Raw genomic sequence first — 19,102 nt, 5'->3', positions numbered from 1 at the left:
CACAGCTTTGCCCTTTTACTCAACGCTACTTCGTCATGTTATTACGACAGTGGCAATCTCTTCATCCATCATGGAAGAAGTATCGACAATCCTTGACCTCACATGTACCAATATGCTTCATAGCTTTTGGCTCAAAGCTCTCAGGAATCAATTGTCGATTAACCTTATCTACCTTATTTATCTTTGCTGCTTTGTTATTTTGGCATTGGGGAATACCCATTTCAAGTTTGTTTTAAACAATGGATTCTCAGAATCCTCCTTGTTCCGTATTTGTTATCTTCTTTAATGGAATGAAAGCAAATGTTTGAAAAAAAAAAAAAAAAAAAAAAAAAAACCATACCCGTTTGAATCGGTATCCAATAGACCAATAGGTCCAATACTCTAATTTCGGGGTGTACATCTCAAACACATCATCTCATATATCCGATTGATAAATCTCGGGTAATTAAAAAAATTAAACCCGACCCAACACATGTTTAAAGACTAATCTACCCTTAATTATATTGTTTTCTAATGTAAGTGACAGTGGTAGACTAGTTTATGTATAAGTAGAAGTTGTACTTCTTTTTACTAATATAGGGATTTTTTTTTTTTTATTGGTACAGCCAAAGTTTCGATCGTTGTGATAAAAACTTTTTTTTTTTAACATCAAATATTTTACGATTAGAGAATTGGGAAGGATTAGAGAAATCGGTTATTTCATTGGTTTAACTATCACTATTTCAAGTAGTCTTGGTTCGAGTAAGTCGGTTTGTAAATAAAATCCGATCTGGAGAAATTTTAAGTCGGTTATTTTCAGTTTCGGTTTAGGAAATAGAATCAAATCGAATCCGGTTAAATGAGTAAATGACGAAACCCTAATTATATATTTTGATCTCTCTTTTTATCGCCTTGGACGGCTACACACTTTCTTCTCCACAGCATTTTTCTTTCTTTCTTAGATTCGTGAGCCCTCCTCCTCAAGCATCTCCCTTCGCAAATCTCCATCTCCATCGTCTCAATCAGGTAATTTCATTATTCCTCATCTCGCTGGACAAAATTTTCGGTTCGATTTCGGTGTAGTATCTGTATCTGTGATACGATTAGGTCGTTCAAAATCATCTGATTATGGACAAGGTTTTTGGAATTGATTTGATTTTGTTTACGCTTTCATATATGTATAATCTGGCTGTATTTATCACCGGTTTCACTATTCAGATTGGTTACTGAATGGATTTATCATCTGTTTCACTATTGAAATTGGTTACTATTTTGGTGTATCAGGTTAACCTTTCCAGCTAAAGAAGATGTCTCGTTTTTTCACTCAGGTTTCCTTCGTTAGACCTCTTTGATTTGTAAACTCTCTTTACTTGCTTCGGTTTCTTAATGAGTTTTTTGTTAATGTTCATAGGGTGGAAGTGATAGTGAAGATGAGAGTGATATTGAAGACGAGGTTCCGGAAGTTCAGGATAACGGTGGTGTCGATAGCCGTTACCTTCAAAGTGGCAGTGAGTCTGATGATGATGTTGATACCAAGCGTGTGGTTAAGCCTGCTAAAGATAAACGTTTTGAGGAGATGACCAACACCGTTGACCAGATGAAGAATGCTATGAGGATCAATGATTGGTGCACCCTCCAAGATTGCTTTGATAAGATCAACAAACAGCTTGAGAAGGTTATGAGGATTACAGAGGCTGTCAAGGCTCCCACCTTGTATATCAAGTCCCTTGTGATGTTGGAGGATTTCTTGAATGAAGCTTTGGCCAACAAGGAAGCAAAGAAGAAGATGAGCACTAGTAACTCCAAGGCTTTGAACTCGATGAAACAGAAATTGAAGAAGAACAACAAGCTGTACGAAGACGATATCAACAAATACCGCGAGTCTCCAGAAGTTGAGGATGAGAAAGAGCCTGATGAGGACGAGGATACAGAGGATGATGAGACTGACCCTGATTCTGAGGATGATCCTAACGATGACCCTGGGTCTGAAGGGGAGATTGAGGAACCTACTGATAATCTCACCTGGGAGAAGATGCTGAGCAGGAAAGATAGGCTTATGGAGAAGCTGATCAACAAAGATCCAAAAGAAATTACTTGGGACTGGGTCAACAAGAAGTTCAAGGAAATTGTGGCTGCTCGTGGGAAAAAAGGCACTGCTCGATTTGAGCTAGTTGATCAGCTTACACACTTGACAAAGATTGCCAAGACTCCTGCGCAGAAGCTTGAAATCTTGTTTAGCGTTATTTCAGCACAGTTTGATGTGAATCCAGGTCTCAGTGGGCACATGCCTATCAATGTCTGGAAGAAATGCGTGCTTAACATGCTCACCATACTGGACATTCTTGTCAAGTACAATAACATTGTTGTGGATGACACAATTGAACCTGATGAGAATGAAACTTCAAAGCCAGCAGATTTTGATGGAAAAATTCGGGTCTGGGGAAACTTGGTTGCATTCTTGGAGAGGATTGACACTGAGTTTTTCAAGAGTTTGCAATGCATTGATCCTCACACCCGTGAGTATGTTGAGAGACTGAGGGATGAGCCCATGTTCTTGGCCCTTGCTCAGAACATCCAGGACTATTTCGAGCGGATGGGTGATTTAAAAGCTGCTGCAAAGGTAGCCTTACGACGAGTTGAGTCTATATATTACAAGCCCCAGGAAGTTTATGATGCTATGAGAAAATTGGCCGAGTTGGTGGAAGAAGAAGAAGAAACTGAGGAGGAAAGTGGACCTACTATTTCATTCATTGTTGTTCCGGAGGTTGTTCCTCGTAAGCCTACCTTCCCAGAGAGTAGCCGAGCTATGATGGACGTTCTTGTGTCCCTTATCTACAGAAATGGAGATGAGCGGACCAAAGCCCGTGCAATGCTATGTGATATCAATCACCATGCTTTAATGGACAACTTTGTGACTGCTAGAGACCTGTTGCTGATGAGTCATCTGCAAGACAACGTCCAGCACATGGACATCTCAACACAGATTCTCTTTAACAGGACCATGGCGCAGCTTGGTCTTTGCGCCTTCCGGGTTGGTATGATCACTGAGTCCCATAGCTGCCTCTCTGAGCTGTACTCTGGTCAAAGAGTGAGGGAGTTGCTTGCCCAAGGTGTCTCGCAAAGCCGATACCATGAGAAAACCCCAGAGCAGGTAATTATTTATTTTCTGATTTCGGTCTTCTAATACTAATAGAATGTGAAAATAAATTGTTATGAGCATATAGTTTTGACTGAAACATGATTACAAGCACCGTTACATTTTGGGGTTTTTCATTTTGTTTCCATTTTACGCAATCCATTTTCTCCTTTTTAGCTTGGATTCTTGGTCATGTTGTTGTTTCGTTCAGTGTATATTTGATATTAAAATTTCTTTGGTTTTACCAGGAAAGGATGGAGAGGAGAAGACAAATGCCGTACCATATGCACATTAACCTCGAGCTCCTGGAGGCAGTTCATCTCATCTGTGCCATGCTACTTGAAGTTCCAAACATGGCTGCAAACTCGCACGATGCCAAACGCAGGGTGATTAGCAAGAATTTCCGCCGGCTGCTCGAGATCAGTGAAAGGCAAGCATTCACTGCACCACCTGAGAATGTACGTGACCACGTCATGGCAGCCACCAGAGCTCTGACCAAGGGGGATTTCCAAAAGGCGTTTGAAGTTTTGAACTCTCTTGATGTGTGGAGGCTGCTCAAGAAACGTGACAGCATCCTCGATATGGTGAAAGATAGGATCAAAGAAGAGGCTCTAAGGACTTACCTATTCACATACTCAAGCTCCTATGAGTCCTTAAGTCTTGATCAGCTGGCCAAGATGTTTGACGTTCCTGAGGCACAGGTCCACAGCATTGTGAGCAAGATGATGATTAATGAGGAACTTCATGCAAGCTGGGACCAGCCAACTCAGTGCATTGTCTTCCATGAAGTGCAACACAGCAGATTACAGTCATTGGCTTTCCAGTTAACCGAGAAACTCTCCATTTTGGCAGAGAGCAATGAAAGGGCAATGGAATCTAGAACCGGTGGAGGTGGCCTGGATCTGACTTCAAGGAGAAGGGACAACAATCAGGACTATGCAGGAGCAGCATCAGGTGGTGGTGGATATTGGCAAGACAAGGCAAATTACGGACAAGGTAGACAAGGTAACAGATCCGGGTATGGTGGAGGAAGACAAAATGGTCAGTGGTCGGGGCAGAACCGAGGAGGGTATGCAGGAAGAGTTGGATCAGGAAACAGAGGTATGCAAATGGATGGCTCAAGCCGTATGGTGAGTCTTAACAGAGGTCTTCGTGCTTAAAGAGGATGAGGAGAAATCTGCAGGCAGTGTTGAACCTTAGGCTCTCTACTTAAAAGACTTTTTGTTATGTTTTTAATTCCTTTTTGTTATCGAATTGTTCTTTCTAAGAGATGTTCGTTCATCGCAAGTTCCCTCATTGTGACTCTTTCTTTTCTTTTTGATATTGGCAGTTGTTTGAAAAATACTTTTAAGAATGCTTTATTGGAAAGTTTAATAAGTTTTTTTCTGCGTCACTTTTGTGGAAAAGAAGAAGACTCATTGTTTCTCATGCTTGCAGGTTTTGTTTTTGTAGGATTATTATCTTTGTTTGCTTAGTTTTCTTCTTCTCGATACAGTGTATTTGATTAAACTCTCATCCTGAACATCCCTGATGATATTACTTATCAGATATTGATGTCGAGTCACATGGATGACCTTCAAAGCATTCTTTCAATTGGTGATTACACTCAACATATCTGCACTGCATGAACAAAGATTCCTGATTTTTCTGTGTATTAGTAACTAACGAAAGCCTCATTGACAAAGCCTTTAATTCGAGAAAGGAGACATATACAAGATACTATGTGTCTAAACAAAAAAACAGCCGACTCATACACAAACAGGTTTGCTAAATTCTTGTTCCCGACTTCACAATGAATTTCTGGACCACAACTTATTGCCAGCTGAGATACCATCTCCAACTCCTGTGCAAAAGTATTTGTCAACTAAGAGTGTTACAGCTTCCCATCATCCTAGACAAATGATTGCTTAGAAGTTACTAAGCTCATTTCTACCATCTAAAGCTTTTGACGAACAACTATTAATCGATAACTAGTGGGGTAGCCTCACCAGCATCATCGATTATTGAGCTTGTCAACACTTTCCTCTTCAGTAGTAGTATCGCTTTCCACCGTAGGTTCTTCTAAAGCCTCTGGAATTTCCTTAGAGGCTGGGATGCTTTTCTGAGTCTGCAGACCTGTCGTGCGTGCTAGATCAATCCATTGCTGCAACATTGTCATGAAAAGTTGGGATAAAGTCCAAAGTACTTCCAAAATAAGAGTTCAGGATACTAAGCTTAAAAAAGAGCAAAGGAAATAAAAGAAACCAAATATACAGGCGTGTAACTCTGACCTGTGTTCCGAAATATGAGTTAAGTGTCCTGACAACAAAAGAAATTGTATTTACAAGTAGAGGCTGAGAAGAAAGTTCATCAGAAAGGCGATGCTCTATTAATCCAGCAATTATCTGCATATAAAGATACTTTCATGTCAGAGACATCAATCAAATCATAATCTCTTTCATCAATGCTCTTCCTTAGCTAAGACAAAGAAGTAACATACATACACCATCACTGTCAAGCAGCATGGGTCATTATACCTGGTAACGAAGATTTGCAGATGTTCCCAGAAAACCTCCATAAACCATTGCCGTCTTCAGAAGAGGAGACCTCTTCGGCTTCTGAGCAACGACCAACTCAGGTTTAATGAGGTTTCGTACCGAATTCAATGCATTTGAAGCTCCCACAGCTGCAAAACTGGAAACAACCCCAACACCAGCAAGCTTTAAGCCACCAACAACAACTGAAGCAATTCTAAGATTCAGATTCCACTCTCTTCCAGCAAGACTTTTCTGAAATGCATTATCAGGTATTGATCCTAGGAGGCTCCTCAGGGCTTCTATGCTGTCTGGTCCAGTGATCTCGTCAGCATATGAAAGAAAAGACAAAGTTGGTGCAGGAAGCCAAACTGTGAAAAAATCAACGACTGATCCTCTCACTGTATCAGTTATAACATAATCAATTTCTTCAAAGAAATTCTCTTTCCGCTTCTCATATTGTGCTATTAGTGTGGTTGTTATTGATATAGCCTCTTCGATAGCTAACCTATTCAGGAATTTAGGATCTGCCAATAACCTTTCTCGGAAACCCTGTATCACAACAATTCACAGTGAATCATCATTATTGAAATTCCACTTAACTGTTCAGGATATTATCAACTCTGGGAGATAAATATAGGACAAGTAATGTATGGATAGACTGGTAAGCTCTGCTATATCAATATAGAGCAGAAAGCATAAATATTCCATGCAAACATCTCACAAAATAAATATCATCCAAAATAAATATACCTGGAACCGCTGAGTAAGCTCAGAAATAAAAGGATACTGCTCCAAATCAAAGAGATTCTGCAGAGCCTCAGGAGACACCAGACCAAGGTCTAATCCATTTTGAATATCCTGGAAAGCATGGAATAGATTCCATTGATAAGAGAGTTTCAGATACAAGGGTGCAGTTCGTCAATATAATTAAAGCAAACCATATGAATCTTACCGGTGGAAGGGCATCTCGTCTTCTTCCAGCTGCACTCATTACTCGAGCGATCTCTGCTCGGTCAAAGCAGTTTCTACTGCAGGGTCTTGCTGCAGAATACCACAAGAAATCAGCAACTGGAGTTTCACCCTCTCTTCGCAAGTACTGTCTTTCAGGATCAAGTAATACAACAATTTGGTTTTTCTTTGGAAACTTCCTTGAGATCCTGGCTGGCAAACCCGTTCCTCTTGAACCATACTCAACATGACTTGCCCCTGTCACAACCAACAGTAGACCAGTACCCCCTCCATCTGCTACTGCTTGTAAAATAACTTGTGACATAGTATGGTCTTCAACAACTCTTGTTTGTGACGACAAATAAGAGCTTGGTCCAAACGGAACAATCTGCGTCGGGAGGCTCATATCGAATGTAGATCTATGTGAGAATGAGGAAAATCCTGAGATAAACCCAGAACCAGCAGGGGGAGTGTATAATTTACGCTCAGCCTTTGAAAGACCACGAATACCCTCTGCTTGGACAGTTCTTAAAACCTACATAAGAGTAAGCAAAGTTTTGTCAACTTCTTATCAGAGTCACAATTAAAAGCAATATTGATCAAAAGCTCACTCTCTTAACATGTCCATATTCAGTAGAAATGATCAAAATCAAATTCATGCCACTTACACTATGAAGATTGTAATTAGTCCCATAAACATAGTGTATCCAAGAGTGTTATTCAAAAATACCAAATCTAACACCACTCTAGAACCGAATAAGAACAATGAAAATCAAGCAGCATAATCAAAAGGATTTGCAAATTAGCCCTGAAGTACAAAAGATCATCGAAAGATTCCAAACCAAACCAAACCAAACCAAACAGTTAACTACATGTCTACATCCAAATACATTAAAGACTCTACCTTAAGAGGAGTGCCGCAAGCAATTAGTTTAACAGAGTTATCGCGACAGTAACTTAAAAGAGGCTCATACTCTTGCCAGCGTTCAGGCGGCCAATGTGTCACATAAGACTTCAATGTCTCTCCGTCCATCCTGCCACCAAAACAATACTCACGATCACGAAAATTACATTACGCTGTACTCTCGAGCTTGCAATTAGAATGTGTAGGTGTAGCAAAACCTCTTATCCATGTATTGATTAAGCTGGTCCTGCAAATCAAGAGGGAACGCTTCCAGTGCCACAGAGATTTGACGCTCGCTCTCAACGCATCTCTTCTTCAAGTTTCTAACGATTTCGAGTTCAAGCTCCTTATCGTCTTTGGTAGGCACCTGCTCCGCTTCGCCGAGGTACACAACTCTCGCGTTCATCAGCTTCTCCCACACTTTCTTCTTATCTTTTCCCATAGCCATCGGCTCACCAATCGCCGTCGCATCATAGATTCTCGAGGTTATAGTCTCTTCCTTATTCACAGACGGCGGCGGTGGAGCAGCGGCGGTCGCAGGAGGAGGAGGAGGAGCTGGTGATTCCGCAGGCGAAGTCACTGTAGCGGAAGAGTTCTCCTCGGAGGCTAAAGAGACAGACGGCTTGAGAATCAAGGAAGCAGCGGAAGCGAGAAGCGGCGTGAGAAGAAGAGCGCGGCGAGAGAAGGCGGCTCGGGATGGAAGAAGATCGGAATCGGAAAGAGCAACGATGGATGGAGAATTGTTTTTATCATTAGCGAGGTTGATCGGAAAATGAAGGCCATGGAAACGATGACGGCGAGGACGGGAGGAGGAAGAGCAAGGGCAGTGAAATAATAATGGTTGAGAAACGAAGAGATCATTTGTAGCCGTGAGTTTCATTCTCAGGGAAGAGCAGAGGGAGCTCCGTTTTGTACACGTCAGCTTACTACTTCACACATTGCTCTTGCGATACGAATGAGGGAAGAATTTTAATTTTAATTTTAATTCAGTTTTCATCTGAATTTTTGATTTTATATGATGATCGGGGAAGATAAGATAAGCCACGTCATTTATGTAAGACATTCGCAATTATTTTTTTCTGGCGCAGGAAAATTCATACTTCTTTCGGAGTCTTGTGACAAAAATCCGATAAGCCAAAAAAAAAACATAATGTTTACGTCCCACTCATTGATCAAAAGATCAACACAAGACTCTTTGCAACTAAACAGATTACAAACATAGGAGAGAAGAAGAAGACGAATAGTACAGTCTCGGGATGAGGAAGGTTTTACTCATTTGCTGTGGAACTGAAACTCTGAAAGAAACCATCATATATCACTGGATGTTGATATCGTGGAACGATGGCAAGACCGCAACCAGAGGATCACCATAACCTATGGAGTCTGTTTGCATATGAAAAGAAGCATGATTTTATCAGTTTTCTTATATGATTTCTGAATGTTTATATAAGCTCAAAATTTTTACCTCCGTCATCTGAAAGAAGCTTGAGGACTTCCCCAGCTACATCCGACTGTTCCATAAATAGCAAAGAACAATGAGTCTTGATTTGATAGTTTCAAAGAAGAGATGGATATATTAGCAGCTTAAGCTATTACCGTCACTGGAAGTTCTGTTCCCAACTGATGTAAGTATCCAATCACTTGGCCTTCCTTTATTTCATCACCCTGAGGAATACATTTTCGCTTATTAGGATGTGAATAATCTTAAATCTTATTTGTGTTTTCATTGTAAGAGAAGAAAAAGAGTTTAGTAGAGTTATTTACCTCTTTGCAGCTAGGAGATAGTTTCTTTCCTTTTACAGTTCTGCTTCTGTGAAACTCGCCAACCTTTTGACAAGAGAAGAAGAAACAAATATCAAATTAAACAAGAAGGAATGCGAGAAAGGGATATGGAAACCAATACTTAATTAGGAGATGGATCTCATACTGAGGGAGATTTGACTAGAACATAATTGTTTGATCCAGATGCCTCCAAAGCTGCCAACTTTGCTGGTTTCCCATATGATGTATTCATAAATGGAGATACTTTTTCAGACGGTTTTGCTGTAGATGGGCTGGGAGCAGAGGAAACCGATTGATTCATGGGCTCAGAAGGAATTGGAGGTGCTACGGTTGGAGATATATCCTCCACAGGAATGGGGTTTGTGGTAGCTCCAATCTTCCGTTTTAGGTTCATCTCGAAATCTCCAACCTGCAGTGAAAAAAAGCATCAGAAATTGTAATTGTTGGAATCTACGTTAAAGAATCAGCTCCATTGTTAGTAGTAATAACATGCACTTGTCTTCGTCATAGCGTTAAAGAATAGTTTACAAAAACAGTGAAGTTTAAAGTTAACGCCAGAGTATCTTGCCTTGAGTTTCAGGACAGCAACCTCAGTCTCATCACACATCTCGTGAACCAGTGTCTGCAACATTGAAGAAAGAAAAAACATACAATTCATCAAACGATAGATAAAGAAAGGCCCAGACTGAAGTTATGCATCCAAAAAGTAGATTGCCTGAAGTTATGCATCCAAAATCCTGACGATCTAGAAAGTGCATATTTGAGGACATCGTCAAATCATCACCTACCAAACTTATAAGCTAAAATACCTAATACTGTATCTAAAACCCAAAGAAGGCAAAAGAAGAAACCTCCACTTCTTTCGGGAAAGTTGTCCTTCGAACAGATTTCTTCCCGTTTGACACAGTTGCATCAGATGAATCTGCAAAAGTTGAGGAAAGAAAAGAAAATGTTCTAATATTCACATCACTCTATTTCATAGTTCCAAGACAGTTGGAAAAGATGAAGAGTTACAGCTAGCCTTAGGAGACTAGTAACATACTTAGCCAATGGAACGTGTTAAGCTAAGTGATGAGGCAAACCATTACAATCCAAACAGTCAAAAAGGCATCAACCAGCAATAACAAACATGTAGAAGAATTGCGGAAACTCACCATCGCTTTTGGTTGTTGTCGAAGTTTTAGAGGCCTTTGCACGTAACACAAGCGTGTAATTGCTGCTCCTGTTGGATAATCTCCACCGTGGTACACAAGAAGTACCAGAAGCAGACCAATTTCCAGAAAGCAAGTGAAGCTCACTCTGTGACCCTAAAGTCTCTGCAAAATGGAGCGAGAAAATTCCCACTTGAGACTAAAATCCAAAGGAACCATCAAGAGGAAAATAAAATGCGTCTTTGATACAAAATTAGACATTCAAGATCCGAAATCGAAACCTAATTCAGTCACCACAACAACCAATTGCCACAAAAAGATCGGATCTATCAAAACATGAAAACCTCAAACAGTAAACCTTAAGAACGGATAATACACTCTAAGAAGCAACAACGTCACTAACTGATAGCTTGAATCTATGCATTTCTACTCATGCTCCTCTGTTTCTAATTTTACTCAACGAAGGAAGGAAAGCAACGAGACAGAGCCAGAGAGAGACACTCACGATGAAGAGATCCGAGAGCTGCAGAAGACGCCATTGGAAGAAGAAAAGCGTGAGCTTTAGAGAAAGGAGAAGAAGGTTTTTGGGTTGGTTGAATTAACGCCAAAAATAGAAAATTGGGTTAGTTGAGCTAAGGAAGATGACGGTTGGGCAACTTTAATTATTTTGAGCGGCCTTCTTCTTCTTTGGTTACTCCGTCCGCCGCATCTACAGTACGGTCAGTCACTGTTCTTGCTAGCGTGCGCCTGGGATAAAAGCGTACTCTAATGGGTCTATTATTAACAAAGGCTTTTTTTCTTATGTGCTTCTCATCTTTTTCTTTTAACAGTCTTTTTGCAAATGTCAATACTATTGAGCTATCTTCTATGAACTTACTTGACATGGAATCAATCAACAAACAAGACTGATTTGTGCGAAGGTAAAAACAATGGAAGGACCTCTCAGTATAAAACCAAGCCTGAATCTTCAACAATTCAGTTCAATCATTTGTAGAAAATGACTTTAAACTGCTACAATACAACAATACTCTCTTTGACACAAGAAGACTCGGTCATCTCATTCATTAATGATTCCTGATATACTACGATACCAAAAAAAAAAACAAAAAAGAGGAGATTTCAAAGGTGTTTCTGGTTCTGTTCGATTCCTAAAAATGTCTTCTATTCTTCTTGTTTCAAGCATGCTTCAGGTAGTCTAAAGCTTAGACAAAACATCGCCTGCAAAGTTAAAAAAATATCCATGCTCAGGAACTAGAGATGGTCTCTCTTTTGATAATCTACCAAAAATCAATTTCAAGCTAAAAGAAAAACAGATGAGTGGGATCTTACCTTGTTTGGAGCTACATCTCTGACCTTGTGGAAGACTGGATCTTCTATATGGAACTTCAAAGCAGTTTCAGCTTCCTTTAAAATGTCACACAAGCTGTATTTCAGATTTTAAGGCATGCCAAAAAATGCTACCAGATCTTTGGTATCAAGATATGATAGTAGTGAAGAAAACAAAACTAGAAGGGGCAAGCAGGAGGGAGTGGTTGATACTTACTGCAATTATAGACTCTGTGGTTTCGGTTGCACGAATAAAGCAATAGCAGTGAATTAAAGGAAGAGGTCCTTTCCAATACTTCCTTTGAATAACATTACTAAAAGAATCTGCAAAAACAATTACAGCGCTTATATGCAATAGTAATATGAAAAGAACAAATCATGAGTTCCTTTATTACTTCTAACTAGGATTGAAGAACAAATCACACATTTAAGCCTTAAAACGTAATGCATCTTCTATTAATATTGAACCTGGTCCTAATGAACTTGCGAATGCGGAATATAGTTGATGAAACTCTCTTTTCACATGACGTAAACAACATCACAATGGTATTATATAACATAAACAGCATAACAGTATACTGAATCAAGATCGATAATTTATGAGCTGCAATTTCTTACGCAAGACTCTACTCCCTAATTTAACACAAAAATCTAGAATCATAGATAGCATACCTATAAACTCCAAGGCAGAAGCTGGAAGGTTCATAATAACATGGTCGATATGTTCCCACGGCTTTGCAATTGGAAGCAATGTTTGTCTCAACCTCTTCTTTGCGTGTCCTTCTATACCCTGGCAGTCTTTTCCTACCCCATTTTCTGCAGTCAATAATATGCTTGTGAATCGTGATGATCCCCAAGGCAATATTTACGAATAGAATGTCTTAGAGAGACATTTCTTACCTGTCTTTATAATACTAGATGGCTTCTTGATTGCACCAAGAGCATCATTTATGCTTGCATTGGATTCATGTATCTCCTCTCCACTAATTCCAGCATTTTTATCTTCAAGATTAGTCTCAGCTATGGTAAAGCACAATAAAGAGAAACCCACTGTTAAAAGTTATTCTTTATGCCAACTATAATGCAAAAAAATATAGTTTAAATCAAAAGAACTACCTCCTTGACTCACGACTGCTTCCTTTGTTTTATCATCAGCCATTGATTGCAGATTACCCTCACAAGTTGACACCGTCATCAACTGAGAGAAAAACTTACGAGCATCCATATTGTGCACACAAATCAAATCATCAACCTTATTGAACTTTGCATTGATCTTCAAGTACCGAACACTGTCTGGATTTAAATCATTTGCATAAACGAAGCATCCTTTTTGCGCAGCTGGAATAGCAAAAGGCCCAATACCAGCAAACATATCACACACGGTTTCTCCAGGTTTAAACAAAGATGAAAGCCGCATGTGCTCATGCTCCAATCTAGAATTCCAATATACCAAGCCATAGTCCAGCTTAAATCTTGCCCCATATTGTTTCACTTCTGTTTCCATATCATTTTCCCCAGCTAGCACTTCAAACTTTGGAACTCGAAACTCATTACTGATAGTCCCAACTTTATTCACAATTGTCTTGATTCTTGGATAATTTTTCTACAAATATAAAAGACCACCAGAAGGTTAGATGCATTTGTTGTAATGATACGAGATGCAATTATCAAACAAAAAAAAAGCTATCATTAAAAAAACATCAAAAACTTACATCGTAAATAACCTTTGCTATAACATCTTTGAATGGAAGGAGCTCATCATGTAGATTTAAGTGGGCAATATGACCTGCACGTAGTAAGCAAAGAGATGTTGGTTCTCTTGAGAGAGGAATCATACTACTTCAAAACTTAGTAAGAAAATGTACCCATTAGTCTTTAAGTTGCAGACTAGATAGAAATAAGTTACAACAAATGCACACAAAAATTGCTAGATCATGCAAACAGAGTTATTTTAATCTAGGTTGTTGAGTTAAAAAAGTAAACAGATAGTACTTAACTATTGTTTCAAAAGATGAAGGTATATCCACTCCATCTGGCAGAATCTGCTTCAATACGTGATCTGCAAGAAAAGAACAATATCAGAAGGTTTCAAATCACCTAAACAGGATAAGGACTTAATGAAACAAGAATCAAGGCTAATAGAAACCAAAAAAATCCGTTAGACCATTTACGAACAGCCTATGAGTCGGATTCTCTCACATCCTTAGCAATAACCAATTAAATGGGGCAAATGTCAGGGTACCACAAACCAATTGGCGACTAAACCAACAATAGTTACAAGGAAATGGTTAACCAACTTTCTCGTACATATGTATAGAAAGCTCATAAAAGATAGCATGCAGGAAAACTAGCTCTTCTAAACGTCCTGTTAATTCCAAAATAGAGACGGTAATGGAAAGAATCTTCCTAATGAATTTGTTGTCTTACCTGCACTCCAATAGGAATACCCAAGAGAGACCGAATGAGGAACAACTTCAAGTTCACTTACTTTCTTGAGCTGGTTAAGTTTATCCTCCGGTATCTCCGACAAATCTGTCCTATAACAAAGAAAGACTTGGTTAGTACAAATAATCCCACTATTACCTAGACACATTCCCAAGATAAAGAATGAACTCTTACCAGCACTTTTAACGTTTTCGGACAATATCACCAAACGAGTCTTTTCACAGGTAGGATCTTCAGTGATAGGCTTAATCCGTGGCATGTTGATCATGTATCTACACGTTTATCAAACCAAGTAACTTCCTTTTCATCAATAAGAACACAAACCACACTAAAAAGGCAATGCAATACACATCAGCTCCTACAATCTTGATTCAATAAGTTGTCAATTTTTTTTAATCTAAATATGGCTGCTTACTCCACTTTCTCATTGAACTTATTATTCTTTGAATTTGAAGTTTTGGAGATCCTCAGCTCAATAATTTGAGTTATTACAGAAGAAACGTACCCATTGAGAATGCGAGTTGCACTTTTACAGAGTTCACGAGGAATTCTAAGAGCCCACAGCTTGAGATCGACATCGAACTTGCTTTCATCAAACATGGTGCTTACGGTGTCGTTTTACAATGGTCAAGTATCCAAAAGACAAGAAGAAAGAGCCGAGCGAAGAAATCGGCGGGAGAAGAAGAACGAAGGAATCACCCAAACCGTGGCCTCCGTCAGTAAAGCCGTCAAGGTTTAGTCGTACACTCTCGCTATTTTAGGGTTTGATTAAAAAAAATAGAAAATATTGATCCCAAAAAAAAAAACAGCAAAAAGAGGAGTCGAACCATTGACTTTGAGGTTTTGGGCCGGCTCAACTCGGGCCCTAAGACCATGTGCATCGCACCGTCCTTCTTCATCATCTTCGTCTCCGTCAACTAGAGTCAACAACAATGTTTCCACGGTATGATTCGACTTCTTATAAATCCGTGAAATTCATATTCTCCATGCCCGATTTCGTTATTCGAATTTTGATTTGTGACAAAAAAATGGTACAAAAAAATGCCCGATTTCGTTATTCGAAGTATTGTTTCCTCAGCTGCCTTGGATGCTTAGATTCTGTTTAGTGCTTGGTTGAATTAGTTTTGACTTGATACTTAGTTTTAACATCACAACCTGATTCGTTGATCTTGTAAAGACTAGGATATTAATTAGCTGGATTGTGTCAGGAGTTTAACCCTGATGATATTCTCCGTAAGGATGATGTTAAAGCTGTGATTGAAGATTTGGGTTTGAATGGTAAGCTTCAAGACCAGAGATTAGGGTTCCGAGCACCTAAGCTGACTATCTCCGAGAAGCTATCTCTTGGTAAACGAAAGGTAATGCCTTTTTTTTTCTTCATCTCTTTGAAATTGCTCATTCCAATTGGTTATAGTTTTGTTGAGAAATGTGATTTTCTGTGTGACGTTTTCATCATGGATTCATTCAAATTTTGTCCAGATGGAAGAAGTAAAAAGGAATCCTACCTCTACTGTATCTGCTGGATCTGCATTGTCACAGGCAAACGGTAGTGTTGCATCTCCAGGTTGGTACGACTAATCATACTCTCTGCATTTTTTTTACAAACCATTTAATCTCTATCTACAGGCGTTGTGACTGTTTCTTTACCCTTTGTTTCTGAAGCGAGTAAAGCTTCTGTGGCACATCAGTGGCCTAATCGTGAAGTTAACACAAGTGGAAGCCACTTGAAAATGGAGAGACCTCAGATAACGCTTAACGGTGCTTCTCAAGGGACTCGTAAGTCCCTCCTATCCCCCTTTGTTTTTTTTCTAGATGTAGTTGTACTGATAACTGATAAGATACTTTGAACCTTTGATATCAGAACTCTTTTCTTGCGGCCAGGTATATTATAGTTGGTTTGCTACTGCTTTCTACAATAGGACTTATAAATTTGGTGAAGGTGGTTATAACAGCCAATTACAGATAACTGACTAGGTTATTAGGCTTGTAGCTGAGTTACTAACCCTCATGCTTGAAAATAATTATGCTTTTTGTGAATGCTGTCATTTTCTTGCTTAATTTTTGTGAATGAGAGATGATAAATATTACTGGTCATGTTAACTTTTCTTTTTCGTTAGGTTTCTTTCTTGAGTTGCTAATTTTACATGTTATGTTTCCAGTTCTTTGTTAGCGTTTTCTTTTCCGATTTTGAGTTTGTTTCAACTTTCATATACCACTTGTTTCTCTGTTTCAGCAATTTCTTCCACAAACTATTATGCTGCACCCTGGTCTGCCCAACCTCAATCCACAAACTAATTTTTGTAACTTTGTAATTTTCTTATATTATTAATATTAATGTTATATGTTTTATTTGAATTTAAACTTTAATATGATTTTTACTTATTAATTTAAATATTTAATTTTAAATATTAAAAAAATATTTATTTTTACGGGGAACCAATTATTTAAGGACACCAATACTTGTACCAAAATTAAGAAACTCTGAAAATAAGATTAATATATTTGAGGGACCACATGCTCTAAAATATCTAATCTACACGAGCTTTCTGATTCAGAAACTACTACACACAACTCTTGATTTTTTGGTTCACACTTTCGGATCGGAAACCTCACGGCCAGATCAACCTCACGCGCCACCGCCATGGCAACTCCACCGACGCTACCTGTCACAAATCAGCAAGCTGTTCAATCTCAGCCACCAATCAACACACCTGCCTTCCGAACTTTCTTCTCACGCCTCTCCACCTCGATCCGTGATGGCTTGTCACAGCGTCGTCCGTGGACGGAGCTCGTCGATCGAAGCTCCATGGCTCGTCCTGAATCTCTCACCGACGCCTTGTCCCGGATCAGGAAAAATCTCGCCTACTTCAAGGTGAACTACGTCGCCATCGTCTCCCTCGTGCTCGCCTTTTCGCTTTTCTCTCATCCTCTCTCCCTTCTCGTCCTCCTCGGTCTACTAAGCGCGTGGATGTTCCTTTACCTCTTCCGGCCATCAGATCAGCCATTGGTCGTCTTCGGTCGCACTTTCTCTGATCGAGAGACCTTGCTTGCTCTTGTGCTGTCTACGATCGTCGTCGTGTTTATGACGAGCGTTGGATCTCTCTTAACCTCTGCGCTTATGGTTGGTGTTGCGATTGTTTGCGTACACGGTGCGTTTGTGGTTCCGGATGATCTATTCTTGGACGATCAAGAGCCTGCCAATGCTGGATTGCTCTCATTCCTTGGAGGTTCTGCTACCTCAGCTGCTGCAGCTGTCTCCGGGAGAGTTTAAGAGCTGGATTCGATTCAGATCTCGTTGAGATGAGTATTCGTGCCTTTTAATTACAGTTGTGATTGGTAACTCGGTACTGATTTTAGGGATTTGGTGTTGTTGATTTGAATGTTGATTCGTAATGAAGCTCTACAGATTTAGAACTACGAATTTTTTGGTTGCAATATCTGCTTCTTCTTGTGTTGTTTTACTCTTATGCTCAGATGTAGAATACTCAAAGTTGATCTTTCTCTATTGTTCTGCTATCGTGGGATTCACTGTTAAAATCTCATCTCCTTTCAATCAGTTTTTCAGAGCATTGTTAACCAAAATGTTCTATTTGCATTCAGAGTTCCTTAGCATGTTTAATGGAGATTAAGTGACAGAATAGTTTGATCTGGAAGCACTTAGCTAGAAAAACTTAGTAGTTTCAAAATGCTATAGAGTAACAAATAGGTGATTTCTGTAGAGTACTACTAACTAGAGTGTCTATGTGTGGTGCATGTTCCTTGTATAATGATCCATTTCACTGTGGCTAGTAGAGGATAGTAGCCAGTCACTTAGAGAACAGCGCTTTCGGGTAGGACTGGTGAAATTCTTTTAACAGTTGTTCCGTCATCTTCTTATTTGAGTTTTGTGCTATTTTCGGTGTCAAACCCCATAGGATCTTTTGCGCTTGTTAGTGTAGTATTCATAGCTGTTACATTGATCGTATAGTGGCTACTTCTTCACTAACTGCAGTTATCTCCTATTTTTGCTCACTTGTTTTGTGATTTGAATTGAGAATCTTTCATGCTTTATGGATGGAATAGATATGATTGTCTTGCTTTCCCTTTTTTGAAGCTTTATCAGATGGCCAAAATTAACTAGCTAGGTTAGATCCAGCTGTGTATGTAGATTATATGGTGGGCAAGTCGGATTTCATGATATATGGAAACGAAATTTGTCTATCAAACTAGAATCAGTTTGCAGTTTGCTCATAGTCCCCACTTTTGGAAATATAGCACTTACTACTGTTAAAAGAGATTTGGTGAAGACAATGTGATCCGATGAAAAGTGTAGGGTGTTATTAGTTGGTTAATTTGTTCACAAAATTAGGACAAGCTTTGGTGTACGTACGATGGTTATTGGTTTGTGTTTAGTTAACTTCGAAAGATTGATTGAACTTTATTTTTGTGATTGAGAATTGGGTAATCTGGTATAGTATTATTGGCCTTCAATTCCAGGGTCTAAAAATATTTCAAAGAGAACCCACTTTAATGTAATTTCTTTAGCTACAGCTTTATCTGCTTGATAAAACTTCCCTTCAAAAATCATCTTGTTTCTTTTCCTCCAAACTTTATGCAAAAATTATTTGAGACAAACAATTGTTGGTGATAGCATTTACAATATATGACATCATTTAAGTTTAAGGTAAGAATCTCCAAACTTTTATTCTTGCAACCATAATAGATGACATGTTTTCAAAAGAAATGGTCATATTTGGTTTATGATTCAGAAGATGTGTTTGAATTGGAATATGTATAGGTAAGAGTTTTCTTAATTTAAAAAGCTTCATGTCTAACGAGTTAGATCCAGGCATCCAGCGCGATACGCGTCTTACCAACCAATCAGCAACTAGCATAAGTAAAAAAAAGAGGAAAGATAGATCAACGTAAACAATAG

At 39.1% G+C, this 19,102-nt stretch overlaps 5 protein-coding genes across 7 annotated transcripts; 2 read left to right on the top strand and 3 right to left on the bottom strand.

Moving 5' to 3' along the window:
• Positions 1-622: 622 nt before the first annotated feature.
• On the top strand, positions 623-4,508 carry LOC104712267 (eukaryotic translation initiation factor 3 subunit C). Its single transcript, XM_087466555.1, has 4 exons — positions 623-1,005; positions 1,264-1,307; positions 1,391-3,130; positions 3,364-4,508. Exons 2-4 carry the CDS (start codon positions 1,287-1,289, stop codon positions 4,273-4,275), a joined length of 2,673 nt encoding a protein of 890 aa, XP_087322681.1. The 5' UTR covers positions 623-1,005; positions 1,264-1,286; the 3' UTR covers positions 4,276-4,508.
• Positions 4,509-4,748: 240 nt separating this feature from the next.
• Positions 4,749-8,550, bottom strand: LOC104712266 (protein RETICULATA-RELATED 6, chloroplastic). Of its 3 annotated transcripts, none has more exons than XM_010429121.3 (8): positions 7,702-8,507; positions 7,484-7,613; positions 6,584-7,114; positions 6,382-6,489; positions 5,632-6,180; positions 5,386-5,499; positions 5,104-5,258; positions 4,749-5,006 (listed from the first exon to the last, which is right to left on the bottom strand). In XM_010429121.3, exons 1-7 carry the CDS (start codon positions 8,361-8,363, stop codon positions 5,109-5,111), a joined length of 2,244 nt encoding a protein of 747 aa, XP_010427423.2. In that variant the 5' UTR covers positions 8,364-8,507; the 3' UTR covers positions 4,749-5,006; positions 5,104-5,108. The 3 variants fall into 3 exon arrangements, with proteins under 3 accessions (XP_010427423.2, XP_010427424.2, XP_010427422.2); XM_010429122.3 differs by having other exon boundaries at positions 4,749-4,958; XM_010429120.3 differs by having other exon boundaries at positions 4,749-5,258; positions 7,702-8,550.
• A 132-nt stretch (positions 8,551-8,682) lies between these two features.
• Positions 8,683-11,338, bottom strand: LOC104712265 (uncharacterized). The gene is made up of 9 exons (XM_010429119.3): positions 10,922-11,338; positions 10,420-10,581; positions 10,117-10,187; positions 9,834-9,887; positions 9,411-9,674; positions 9,248-9,310; positions 9,080-9,148; positions 8,949-8,994; positions 8,683-8,866 (listed from the first exon to the last, which is right to left on the bottom strand). The coding sequence occupies exons 1-9, from the start codon at positions 10,953-10,955 to the stop codon at positions 8,799-8,801; spliced, it is 831 nt and encodes a 276-aa protein (XP_010427421.1). The 5' UTR covers positions 10,956-11,338; the 3' UTR covers positions 8,683-8,798.
• LOC104712264 (tRNA (guanine(37)-N(1))-methyltransferase 1) lies at positions 11,326-15,112 on the bottom strand. The gene is made up of 11 exons (XM_087466556.1): positions 14,693-15,112; positions 14,362-14,459; positions 14,170-14,274; positions 13,741-13,801; positions 13,455-13,530; positions 12,859-13,345; positions 12,643-12,762; positions 12,415-12,558; positions 11,960-12,066; positions 11,746-11,820; positions 11,326-11,634 (listed from the first exon to the last, which is right to left on the bottom strand). Exons 1-11 carry the CDS (start codon positions 14,785-14,787, stop codon positions 11,578-11,580), a joined length of 1,425 nt encoding a protein of 474 aa, XP_087322682.1. The 5' UTR covers positions 14,788-15,112; the 3' UTR covers positions 11,326-11,577.
• A 1,564-nt stretch (positions 15,113-16,676) lies between these two features.
• Positions 16,677-17,724, top strand: LOC104712263 (PRA1 family protein B1). The gene has a single exon (XM_010429117.3). It carries the CDS (start codon positions 16,829-16,831, stop codon positions 17,456-17,458), a length of 630 nt encoding a protein of 209 aa, XP_010427419.1. The 5' UTR covers positions 16,677-16,828; the 3' UTR covers positions 17,459-17,724.
• The last annotated feature ends 1,378 nt before the right edge of the window (positions 17,725-19,102 follow it).

The sequence above is a fragment of the Camelina sativa genome, chromosome 9, assembly GCF_030686135.1.
Source record: "Camelina sativa cultivar CO46 ecotype springtype chromosome 9, ASM3068613v1".
NCBI lineage: Eukaryota > Viridiplantae > Streptophyta > Magnoliopsida > Brassicales > Brassicaceae > Camelina > Camelina sativa.
This window is presented reverse-complemented; position numbering and strand designations above follow the sequence as displayed.

Excerpts from the sequence above, each read along its gene's own strand:
- LOC104712267 (XM_087466555.1), top strand. The coding sequence starts at position 1,287 with ATGTCTCGTTTTTTCACTCAG. Across the intron at positions 1,308-1,390 it reads TGTCTCGTTTTTTCACTCAG|GGTGGAAGTGATAGTGAAGA; the intron begins GTTTCCTTCGTT and ends TAATGTTCATAG. Across the intron at positions 3,131-3,363 it reads ATGAGAAAACCCCAGAGCAG|GAAAGGATGGAGAGGAGAAG; the intron begins GTAATTATTTAT and ends TGGTTTTACCAG.
- LOC104712266 (XM_010429120.3), bottom strand. The coding sequence starts at position 8,363 with ATGAAACTCACGGCTACAAATGATCTCTTCGTTTCTCAACCATTATTA. Across the intron at positions 6,490-6,583 it reads GACGAGATGCCCTTCCACCG|GATATTCAAAATGGATTAGA; the intron begins GTAAGATTCATA and ends CATGCTTTCCAG. Across the intron at positions 6,181-6,381 it reads AGCTTACTCAGCGGTTCCAG|GGTTTCCGAGAAAGGTTATT; the intron begins GTATATTTATTT and ends GTTGTGATACAG.
- LOC104712265 (XM_010429119.3), bottom strand. The coding sequence starts at position 10,955 with ATGGCGTCTTCTGCAGCTCTCGGATCTCTTCATC. Across the intron at positions 9,311-9,410 it reads TTCTAGTCAAATCTCCCTCA|GTTGGCGAGTTTCACAGAAG; the intron begins GTATGAGATCCA and ends TCTTGTCAAAAG. Across the intron at positions 8,995-9,079 it reads GAACAGAACTTCCAGTGACG|TCGGATGTAGCTGGGGAAGT; the intron begins GTAATAGCTTAA and ends TTTATGGAACAG.
- LOC104712264 (XM_087466556.1), bottom strand. The coding sequence starts at position 14,787 with ATGTTTGATGAAAGCAAGTTCGATGTCGATCTCAAGCTGTGGGCTCTT. Across the intron at positions 14,460-14,692 it reads GCAACTCGCATTCTCAATGG|ATACATGATCAACATGCCAC; the intron begins GTACGTTTCTTC and ends ATAAACGTGTAG. Across the intron at positions 11,635-11,745 it reads GAGATGTAGCTCCAAACAAG|GCGATGTTTTGTCTAAGCTT; the intron begins GTAAGATCCCAC and ends TTAACTTTGCAG.
- LOC104712263 (XM_010429117.3), top strand. The coding sequence starts at position 16,829 with ATGGCAACTCCACCGACGCTACCTGTCACAAATCAGCAAGCTGTTCAA.